Source organism: Phalacrocorax carbo, chromosome 21 (assembly GCF_963921805.1).
Source record: "Phalacrocorax carbo chromosome 21, bPhaCar2.1, whole genome shotgun sequence".
Lineage (NCBI taxonomy): Eukaryota > Metazoa > Chordata > Aves > Suliformes > Phalacrocoracidae > Phalacrocorax > Phalacrocorax carbo.
This window is the reverse complement of record NC_087533.1, coordinates 2,505,015-2,516,660: the sequence shown is the minus strand read 5'-3', so window position 1 is coordinate 2,516,660 and position 11,646 is coordinate 2,505,015. Positions and strand designations below refer to the sequence as shown.

General features: G+C 44.3%; 1 protein-coding gene across 7 annotated transcripts in view; it reads right to left on the bottom strand.

Annotated features, from left to right (window-relative positions):
• Positions 1-1,932: 1,932 nt before the first annotated feature.
• PRDM10 (PR/SET domain 10) overlaps positions 1,933-11,646 on the bottom strand; it is a 43,062-nt gene continuing 33,348 nt past the window's right edge. For all 7 annotated transcript variants that reach the window (XM_064470971.1, XM_064470968.1, XM_064470966.1 and 4 more), the window contains 9 exons: positions 10,975-11,154; positions 10,080-10,190; positions 8,796-8,996; positions 8,058-8,201; positions 6,744-6,914; positions 5,344-5,484; positions 4,595-4,763; positions 3,856-3,968; positions 1,933-2,820 (listed from right to left, as the gene is read on the bottom strand). In XM_064470971.1, coding sequence (XP_064327041.1) covers positions 2,584-2,820; positions 3,856-3,968; positions 4,595-4,763; positions 5,344-5,484; positions 6,744-6,914; positions 8,058-8,201; positions 8,796-8,996; positions 10,080-10,190; positions 10,975-11,154 — 1,467 coding nt within the window. In that variant the 3' untranslated portion in view covers positions 1,933-2,583. The remainder of the gene's footprint in view (positions 2,821-3,855; positions 3,969-4,594; positions 4,764-5,343; positions 5,485-6,743; positions 6,915-8,057; positions 8,202-8,795; positions 8,997-10,079; positions 10,191-10,974; positions 11,155-11,646) is intronic.

Here is an 11,646-nt window from a genome sequence, read left to right as displayed (position 1 = left end):
TACTTTGATATCCAGGGATGCTTCTCTCACAACGGGGCATTCGTTTAACTTGGGACACCGTGAATCGCTCAACACATGTGCCAAGTGCACTGCTGTTGTTGTGGGACAGAGCAGAAACTTTGATAAGGAAGATCTGAGTGCAAAGAGGCTCTTTTAAAAATTGTTTTCTTAACACCTTGTGGTTTTCAGCTCTAACCGATACGCGCATCTTCAGTCTGTGATCCTTTCCATCAAAGGTGAAGAGAGCATGATTTTTTTTAAGCCCCACAGCTACCGTACCATTAAAAGGGAAAAAAGTTTTGTGTTTACCTAGAAAGAATACAGACCTTTTAAGACTTCAAAATTGCTCCTGTAGGGCAGGAGCATACCCCCATTTCCACATCTCCTATTTTCTATTACTCATCCACCATTTTTTGACTCATCATTAAATTATGTAACAGCCTGAAGAAATTCAAGACAAAAATCTCCCTTCTCTTCACCCACACCACCAACATCGCAACACCCAACACTGTAATTCAGAAGCCCTCGGCAACACGACTTCAAGTGAGTTAGTGGGAACTGCAGTCGCTTGGCCATGCTGCTCAAGTCAACAGGCTCCCAAATCCACCCAATTTAGAGACACTCCTCCCTGCACTTGACTACATGGGAGCTCTGGTCCTCATTAACTTTACCAAATCTCATTAATGCCCCAGGACAGAGGTACAGCAAGAGAAGTGAAATCCCAGGCACAAATTAATCCATATTTTGGCAAGTCACTTGAAAGCTACCTCCCAAAACAGTTCTGAGCTAGCCAATGCTTTCAATCTGATTTATTTTACCCCACAGGGTCACTATTTTGCACTGTATTACCAGATAAGTTAATTACCAAAGCAATACCTGCTACAGGGCTTTGCCCACAAGCCACCAGACTTCCTCTTGTCCAGTCTGAGTGTGAAGTTCTCTCATGCCAAGGGCCTTTACCACAGCCTGTAAACATCTGTAGCGCTTACTCACACACGTAATCCTCACCTAAACCTGTGGGAGCACTTATGGAAAGGAGCCCCGCATTCACTCACTGCAGCGCAGGAGAAAAAATAAAACACCCCTCTCTGTTCCTCAGTCTCAAGGACCATTAAGACAAAACATCCTTCTCTGCTTTTGTTTTACAAATAAATGTACCCTGCTATGCACAGACATTCTGGGAGGAGTTTTCAAGTGGAGTCGAAGGAGGTTTAGACATACACAGTATATCCCATCAGGACAAAATGGAGTTTAGTCGTATTCTTGCAAATACCAGAATGCATTAAGTAACCAACCAACGAGACTTGTGAAGGAGAATTATTTAAGGGGGGGGAAATATACACTGCCTTAAAAGATAAGACTTCTCTTTTCCTTTCTCCTGGTCCCTAAATGTAACATGAATTCTGTACATAGACCAGGTCTACCAAAGCCTCACCGATGGCTTTCAGTGTCCCATAAATAGTGGTCCGCTAGCATGTTTCTTTGTGTTTCCTGAGTCCAGGGCTGGTCATTTCATGGAACTGTCCGAAGGAATTACAGTGCTTTGTTAACAAGGTATTTGGAAAATGAAAAAAGTAACCAACTCTCCCATCCAGTCTTCAAGGGGAAAAATACATCCTCGTCGAGGTGGCAGCTGGGATAACTACCCCACCTCTTCAGAGATGTGCTCCTCTACCCTCATTTTCTCCTGGCACAACTATCTTTAGGTCACAGCAGAAGCTGCTATGCAGGCTAAGCTGAGCCTTTTTTGTTTACAGGCAAAAAGGCAGTTTTCCCTGCAGATACTGGAGGGAAAAAGAGATAGTGACTCTGTACTACCCTTACGTGCTACTATGATTTCAGTTTGTTCCAAAGATGGGTTTAAGACTGCATTTTTCCTTCTTTCCAGAACTGCTTGGGTAAAATAGGGCAGGGCAGACAGCATGTAAACAGTTCGAGGGTTGGAAAAATAATTTAATGGACTGCTTCGGCACATCTTCACAGCTTCATTGTTATATCCGTCCCTGCACACATACACAAGGAGCCACCACCTCGCTGCTGCTGCTCTTTCTCCAGGCAGTCTGCTCACATCGAGCTGGTATATTATTCCCTTTCACCTTGGCTGCTGAAACAAAGACACAGGAAGCAGATCTGCCGTATTCTGGCAATTTACATGATGTCCTCCTGCTTAACGGCTCCTATTAAAAGTATACGTACAACAAAATCTGCCAGTTAGCCTTTAGTTAGGCAAGCTTTTCCCCCATACAGTCGAAATAAAAATTGTTTACCAGAGACACTTCCAAAACAGAAAAATTAGGGTCAGCAGACATGCCAAAAAAAGTCCAGAGCAAGCAGAGGTGTCGCTTCTTCTCTTGTCCTTTTTGTTAAACGCTGCATAAAATGGCACCCCCGAAGGATTTTGAGAGTACTTCTTCACGGTCACTGGGGACTTAAACCCTCTTAAAGCATTAACAAGAGCTCCAAGATTTTAGTTGAAGGTAAGTGAGCGTATACTTTAAAACATATTGAGCTCCAGGATACCCAGATATATCTGGGCTTTCAGGGGAGGTGATGAGTACAAGCAAGTGACACCCCAAGGCTTCTTCACTCATGTTCCGCTGAGAAAGTTCTTGGTTTAGCGATGTGCACTTCACTGCCGCCGTTCCCGTTGGTGGTTGTGGTGATTATGTACTGGGTGGTTTGCTGCTGACTGCTCGCTTGCGGTTCCAACGTATCCGTGTGGGCTGGCGGCTGGGAAACACCGACCTGCACCTCACCGGAGAGCGAAGAGTTTTGTTTGACATCCAGGTCAGGCTGCCCTTCAGATATCACATAGTGAGTCTGCGTGGGGAGTAGAAAAAGAAAAGAAATCACAGTTGTTTCGTGTTCTTTAAACTTTTCTGTTCTAACAGTCTGTAGCTCTCCTGTGGCTGTGCTGGAAGACATTTTGGTAGGAACAAGGAACTCTGAAATTACGTTGTATTTCATTTAGATGTATTTGAGAGCAACATAACCCTTATCCTTTGTTTTCAAGTACATTGGGAGACTTAGCTTTTGGTTAACTTACAAATGGTTACAAATGGTTAACCTAATCGTACAATTAACCCGTCACTACAAATTGAAATAGCAGCTTTGAATACAACAATTCTGAAAGGTTTTTTTTTCCTATTTTCCAGTGTCCAATATCAATGCAGTACAACAGCAGGCCTCCCTACGCAGGGCTGCTTACCTAGTAAGACAGCCATTACTCTTTTATAGCTTTGTTATCCATAGGATTACAAAATAAGAAACGTTTCCAGAAACTGTTCTGAAATTTGATTTAACAGATACCGCTTAAATATTTTTAAGACTGTCAATACCAATAAATCATACCCTAGCTTGCAAATGTGACTAAGTGAACACTTTAAACTTGAAGGAGTCACACAAACAGGGGCCTTGTAAATGGCTAGATGCAGAAAACTATTGGTAATCACCACAGAAGGGAGCATGATGCTACTTCAGGAAAAAAAAAAACAACCAAATCTCTTCCTTGAAGCTCATGGGATTATATCCTGCCTTCTGTAACCTGAAGTTTGCAACATAACTAGGTTTGAACACTAACACTTTCCTCCTCAGCTTGTGACACAACACACGATATCATTTCATAGCTGTTTTGCCCACAGATTCTGCCCAGCCAGGAACTCACTACAGCTGTTACAGAAAGGCGGTGCCCTTTTGGACTATACAGCCCAGACCTCTTCAGGTACACCGTTACCCTCTACTCTGTGTGCCCCAGCCATCACTTTGGCACTCCTCTAACCTTCAAACTGAAGGCTTTAAGCCTGATACATTATTCTGGATGAAAAAAAATAAAAGGGCCATGACTGTTTTCCTTACCTGTGTAACTGCCTTCACTTGCCCTGTGTTGACAGTGGTGACCGGCGTACCCACAGCGGTCTCTGTGATCACGTACTGGCCTTGGGGAATGGTCATCATCTGAATCTCAGATGCTAAAAAAAGGGAAATTGGAGAATCAAGACCGTCAGTCAAACTCAAAACCCACCTTGACAGATAATGTCTTACATCAGTAAAATTTCAAGCCTGAAACAGTGGTTGTTGAATAGAAATTCAGGTACTGTAATTACAAGGCCTTGTAAAACCCTACAGGCCTCAAGAGAATTATGCCAGCTAACATCAGCTGCAGATTTGGCAACTCATGCCTAGAGAACACATCCTGTTCTCACCCAAGAAATCATAGAGTTACCACCCAGAGCTGCATGGACATGAGAAATCATTTCATGCCACCCTCATCTTCTGTATGATTCTTTCAAGCATCCATCCACATTTAACAAGCTGCTATCCAACACGTGGATTCTTGCTGAATCCAAGTTCTTTGGAATAAAGGAGCCCAGTCTGCCTGCCCAAACCGCCTATCGGATAACTATGGACTTACAGTAGAAAAGCTAGTACAACCTTTTTTCATATGTCTAAAATTGTTTATCATCTTAGACCTCTATGAACCACGAAGCTTAATGAGCTCCAAAAACACGATCCCATTTGGTAGCTGGAGAAACGGAGCACGCACTGGTCCCACACACTAGCCAGGCTAGTGGTGAGATCTACTGCTGACACTTACAATAGCTCCGAAATGAGTTCCATGTGCTGGGAAGGTACGTGTGCTGAACCGAAGATCCTTGCTGCTGCTGGAGGGCTTGGTTTGGTGTAGATGTAGCTGTCTGCATCTGTGAGGGGCTGAGTTCCTGCTGAGACTGTTGTGAGGAAGGACTCAAAGGCTGACCCCCAACCTAGAAAACCAAAGAAAAAAGGTGTAAGTGTTCTCAGAGCGCTACGGATTGCATACCTCTGTACTGCTACAGACACATCCTCCTGATCAAGGGGAAGCATGGGGGCAGGCGGCAGGTTCTATAGCTTATGAGCACAAGAACTGCAAAGCTCTCCTCCCTCTCCTCCAACTTGCTTCCCTATGGCTAGTACGCAGAGGTCGGGGAAACTGAAATAGGGATGTTGCTTGCAAGGGGTTACGTAGCGAGTCTGTGGCAGAGAACTGAGACGAGAGGCTAAATACTACCCAACAACACGAAGAGCTCAACTTCAAATGTTTGAGGAATGCCAGTTTCCATTTACATCTCTATTGGCTAGCTTTAAGCTCCAAATTTGTCCGTTTCCAGCTATTTATCTCTACCTTAAGAAAAAACCCCAAAACAAGCCAACAACAAACCAACCACAAAAAAACGAAACAAAGCGACAACATGCCCATACACCCTAGGAACATCTGGGAACTCCCTGATGATCTCAGAGATGTTCATGTGAGCCATATAGCGTGCAGTCCTTTAAATGGCATAGAAAAGACCCTGTTTGCAGTACCTGCGATGAGGACTGAGTTGCTGGCGATGGCTCTGTGACCTGGATGTGCTGCACCTGGATAGCATGCTGGGTGTACGTCTGGGGGTCATGAAGCTGCCCAACGTCCACTGTGGAGTGCTGGGACTGGTGAGGTGAGGTAGCCTGGAAAAAAAAAGTCAAAGCAGAGGCGTATACTTCAAATTCTTTGCAGAAGCAGCCACATAAACCTCTTCTGTGATACGAGGTCTGGAACAGTGAGGTATAAGCCTCTGAGACCATGCAGCACTCCTTGTTCACACTTGTGTTTACCCTCTTTGCACTCCTGGGAGATAAAGAAGCCTGCTTAACAGATGTAACGGCACCAAGATGGTTACACCTCAGTGGTATCAATGGAAAGGACTTGCCTGTGGCCACACAAGCTGTCTGTGGCAGAGTCTGGACTTAGATCAAAGGGTCTGAAACCTGGGATTAGTGTCGACCACTGGACCATCCTTCTTTGTAAGCATCTTTCTATAAATACACTCAGGATCTGCACATCCAATAGTTTGACATAGCTATTTATCAAGACAAGTACTCAGAGTCTTACTAATTAAAAGCTTTTTTTTGACCAACACCTGCTAATGATACCAATTGGAGTAATCTAATTACAAGTCTCAGATCCTGATAAAATTAATATTAGCTGCAGGAATCAGTATTCATGCTCGTTTCATTAGAAGAGCCACAGTCAATATTAACCGACGCCATTGTTTAGGCCTTTATTAACTAATTTCATAACCTAATTTGTACTGAGGGGCCAGAGAAAACACACAGTTTTAGATTCAAATACAAACACAAGGTAGCTTCGGCTTCACCCAGCAGATAATAGATTTGAAGGCTATGGTGATTTCTTACAGCTGCCCGAGCTATTTTCCTCAGCTCAGTTACCCTAGTTACACTCTGGTTTTTATTTTTAGGAGGCTGTTGAGCATCACAGAGAATGAATATTCTAATAGATGATACGAAGGGAAAAAGCAAGTGCTTTCTGTACTTCCAAATTTTGACTCTGGCTCACTGAGAACAAGAAAGTACAAATTAGTCTTCTCAACTGCAAAAATGGGTCACCCACTGACCCACTTTTCTCATTTGCTTGAGTCTGCTCTAGAAAGGATTTCCAGCAAGGTGCCCACATGAGAAGAACTAAGTTAGGACTGTGTTGATGTCTCCAGCAAGCTGATCAAGACTGGCAGGACTATTTATACCCAGTACGTGATGTTTACAATGGAACCCTAAGCATTACCTACCAATTTATCTGTAGAAAATAGTCCGCACTGCTTTTCGTAACTATTCCTTAACAAAATTCTGAGCACTGCAGCCACAACAGAGCACAGGTTTGACATGGAGGGGGTTCAAAAGCACCTGGAGTCCCCCAACAGGTTACTTACCTGGGCCACTTGAACAACCTGCAGCTGTATGTGCTGAGGCTGCTGCAAGCCAGTTGTGGACTGAGACACAGGGATGTACTGGATTCGCTGGTAATCTCCCTGGGGAGTTCGGTAGTCCGTTGTGAGGGTCTGGGATATCTCGGTCATCGCTTGTGTCAGTAAATCTGTTGTCTGAGCAGGTAGAGAGATACAGACCGTCATCACGTATTGTTCACTGGATTAAATACTTTTGCAGGGCTGTACTTCTTTCATCGCACTGAATCTATGCTTACGTCACTGGGCCTCATCATTTATTTACAAGAGCTTAATGTGTACAGAGGACGGGGTCATAAGCAATCCTCAGGGATCATGTACCCGGATTGCTCTCTGCTGACTGAACACCGGTCAGAACCACTCAGGGCTGACCTAACATACTATGATAATAAAATTATTTTAATATTCAGACTTAACAGTATTCTATTAGACAACAAATAACCTGCATTTGTAAAGAGCTGACTTCATTTCCAAGTCAAAAACTGCTTCTCTGACATTCTACCCTTCCTCCTCACCTGCCAGTGCAATACTCATCTTGACAGCTGTATTTCTGAAGTGTGTAAAGACTTTTAGCACCTAACCAATCAGGTTTATGAAGCCAACACCATCCTGGCTGAATCTGCCCGTTTTCAAGCAAAACAGTCTTTTACCCCATTTCAGTCTTCAAATAGGATGTTTTAAACTGTGGTTAAGATTTTTAAAACTCTGCAGCATCCAGGCACTGCTAAAAGACACAAGACTGATTTTTTAGTCTCAGCTTTGACTTCTGTAGCAGCTGATGTATTAACAGTGGAGAGATCAGCCACTGGAGGTTCGTATTGCTCAGTTCTGCACTGTCCAAAGGATTACAGGAAGATTTTGACTCCTCTGAACAATCTGATCCAGTCCCCAGCCATCGTTAAACACGTCCTCTCGATCCCAAGGACTGCAAGCACCTCAAGAGAACAGTCTCAGTGAAAATCCACGAGATGAGTATTCCTGAAATAATTAGGCGTGCGTGAAAGTATTACGTGGAGTCAGTAGCATTTGGGTCTGAATGGAAGGGAATGGAGTAGGGAAGACAGACAAATCCTTAGAGCTCCAGAAAGAGAAATACATAGCTGCTGGCAGAGCAAAGCTATGCCACACAGACTCAGGAACAGAAGTGATCTCAAATCATGTCCTAGCACATGCTTTAAAATGATGCCTGCCAAGTAAACACTGAGACTACAATACCAGAGGGCTTCTGCTCTGTTTTTGTTTCCCCCCACTGGCCTGATCTAAGGTGTCCTGAATCCTTACCACAACAGTCTCTCCGGTAGTGCTGTCGGTGGTTAGAACGGCAGGAGTGGAACTGATGACAGCTGTCGCCAGCGGGGCATGTATTGTGTTCGGGAGCTGAGCAAACTCCGGGTGCTTCTTGCGAATGTGTTGTACCATCTTTGTCTGCAGAGAGGTGCAAAAGAGCATTACAAAGATGGTCAGTAGCTCTGCTTTGGGCCAGCTGAAATCAAACAGCGCTGTGGATTGCAGCTTTAAGATTTCCTCAAGTAAGGCAGCGTCAAGATTCACCCTACAGGGTGCTCTGGTCAGCAAGAGGGAAACAAGGATCACAAAGCTCCTGCTGATTAGAGCTATCTGATACTGAAGCATTGCCCCACACATCACAACCCGTAAGCCTTTTACCCCAACACAGCCAAATATTTTGGGAATCTACTCCAGAGGTCACCTTTTCTACGTTTTGTTTCCCTACTCCTCTCCCTCATCACTGTCAGTGAGCAGTTTCCAAGCTCTTCTGTTTGTGACCGCACTCTGATAACATTTCCATTTTTTCTCTGAAGCTCATGCCCTCTATTTAGGGAGCCTTTTTGTCATAAAACAAGCAGGCTGTGCCTATATTGTCAGCGCACAGCATGAAACCAGCACTCTGACTCAGACTAAAAGAGCTCTGCTTGTGGACTGACAGATGACAGAGACCGTGGTAGAAAAAGCATCTCCAAGGAGAGGCAGACTTCCGGGGCTATGAGACAATCCCCATACCTTACTGCTGTACTGCTTGGAACAGTGGGGACAGCAGACCGGAGGGGTGGCTATGGTGCCTGTCAGCTGCGTGTGGGTGCTCAGCATGGGATCCGGCTCTCCTGGGCCCGCAGGGCGCAGTTTCCGGATGCTTGGAGGCAGCTCAGCACCAGGATGGTTCTTCAGGATGTGTGCTTTGCGTTTGCTGGCACTCTTGTACACCTGCAGGGTGAAGATTTGGCATGAAAACAGTGTAATCCTGATGCCTGCGCAGAAAACAGCTACCAGTTATCTTCATCTGGAAGGTCTGTGTGTTGCTTTAGACAGTACGCTTAGTCAAATCCCTAAACAATTACAACATAATGCATGAATAGACATACACCTTCCAGCGTTTCATCAACCTGTAAAAGCAACCCCTTCTTGTGTAGCACGCAGAAGCCATCTGAGAACGTGTTGTGTGCCACAACAAAGCAAAGCAGGACAGGAAGGTAAAAGGATAATGTTTTTCTACTGATGCTTAAGTTCAAATGTCAGCAAAGCCACCAATCACCAAAGCTGTCCAGTGCTAATTTATCATGCCTCCACTCTCACACAAAGCATCGAATTGTTTTAGTAGCCTTCAGTGATCAATATATTTTAATATTTTTTTAGGCATATCAACAAATGAATATTCTGTAATGTTATTTAAAACGACAGGTTTTTTTTCCCTTTAAGAAAAAGGAAGGAGGCATCATGGAAGAATGTACTAATGATAAGAACACTCAGTAAAAACACGCTCCCTGGTAAATAGAAGCCCACATGCACAAGAAGCTAAAGCCAGGGAGTAAGAACAGGAACCTAAAGGCAGTGCAGAAGCTGCATCAGGCTCCATTGAACACTGGGAACTACTGGCATGTGGCTAATTAAGCAGCTTAAAATAAAAGGAGTTAAAGACTAACTTTTAGAAGTGATAAAAAACCCAAAATAAACTAGTGCTCAGGAATTACAGGCAGATAGGATACTTAGTTCTGGGTTGCAAGAAGTGATACCGGACTAATGGTGGGTGACTGCTTGCGGGACCACAGTATTTGACTTTTACCAACTCCAAAGACAGCAGAAAAGGAGAACTGCTGGTTTCAGTTAGGATTCAGCTGCCTTGGCCTAAGCGCATTTCGTCATTATTTCTTTTGGATGCTGCTAGAGAAATGTTGCCGGCAAACACCTCAAAAAGCTACAAATGCTGCTAAATGTTTCTATGCAAAGACAAATTGGTTGCATACAGGTCTAGGACCGAGGTGCCCTCTGTGGGGTGACTCCCTTACATACCTTATCACAGTACTGGCAGAAGTAATCTCTGTTGGGTTTGATGATGGGCAACGTGAGCTCTGGCACTTCCTCTATTTTCATGTCTGGATGTCTCTTTGATAAATGATTCACCTTAGAAAAAAGAACAGAGATCACAAGAGCATTTTACAGAGAGAAGCTGAACAATTGCTTCTTCCCCTAGACATGGATAAGAGCCAAACCAAAACTGTAGTCATGCTAGCCAGCAGCACCAGAAGCATTTGCTGCTGCAGGGTTATTGTGCATTCAAAATCAGCTGCTGAAGGTAAGCACGGTCTTACTAGAGCTCATCTACAGTGTCTCTAATCAAACTAAGATGAGAAGGGGTAAAATAGCTCGCCGGAACTCCCTTGCAGCTGAGAGTGAGGTAATGTAAAGGACCCCTGCCCAGAGCAGCCTTTGCTAGCAGGGATAACAACCCTCATGAAATATTTGCAAATAAGGTCTCTTGCTGTAACAGCCTTTACACAGTGGCAGTTACCAGGTATGGCCAGGAGAGGCCCCTCAAGAAGGGGGAGAAACAAAAAACCAGGAAAGAGCGGCAGGAAAAAAACTGAGGCAGTAAGGCTGAACTAGGTACTACATTAATCTCATGTTTTGCTTAATACGTTACACATCAATCAGCATTAGCGTTGAGACATGGTAGTGACAACTGGACATACAACACGGACAATGAACATGCAAAAACACACATTTGCCAAAGTGAAGATGCACAGTTTTAAAAAACAAGATATATAATCTCAACTTAGCTATGAAATCCTCCCAGTTTTGCAGCACCCTTGTGCTCCAGCCATTGGAAGTCCATCTTTACTCCTTAACTATTCATCAAAATTGAGTACGGAAGTTGTAACAGAAGCTAGAGCACAGAGACACTCACCAACATCCCCCTCCGGCGGAAACCCATCATACAGAGTCGGCACTTGAACATGAAGCTTTCGTAGTCAGTGGATGCTATCCGAGGCTTGAATGTTTTTGAGCGGCTGATTCGATCAGCTTTCTTGGCCTCCCTCTCCGGGTTGTGCATCCTCTGCATGTGCTCTCGCAGCTTGTCTTTCCTCTAGGGAAGGAGCAATCAGGGAGCAAAATATCAGCACCACTTACTGCCTTACTGCTTGTTACAAGGTCGAGCCACAATTTAAGTTGTTCAGAGATCTCTTTGGCTTCTCCTCTCCAATGCTGCTGTGAGACAGTTGCTCAGTGTTGGACAGGCCAACAGGAACCCTTCGGGCTTAAGTTTATACTTCAAACCAAGCTGAGGTTGCTCACCCACAAAAGCAGGAGCCGCACTAATGCTAATTTAGCAGCCTCAGTGAGAACAAACCCCTCCGCTCTGGCTTTTCTTTGAATTGATCTAAAGTTAGTGTTCAACTCTGTACAGCTGGAGTTTTCTTAACTAAACTGATAAAAGCAATACAATCCAAGCACCTGGCGATCGAGCTGTATAACGACCCAATTCTTAATGAGCAGATGAAGCTTCCTTTGCTATTAAATTATTAGAATTAACATCTCAGATGAGACACCATATTACAGCAGAGCACGCTGGGGTAGG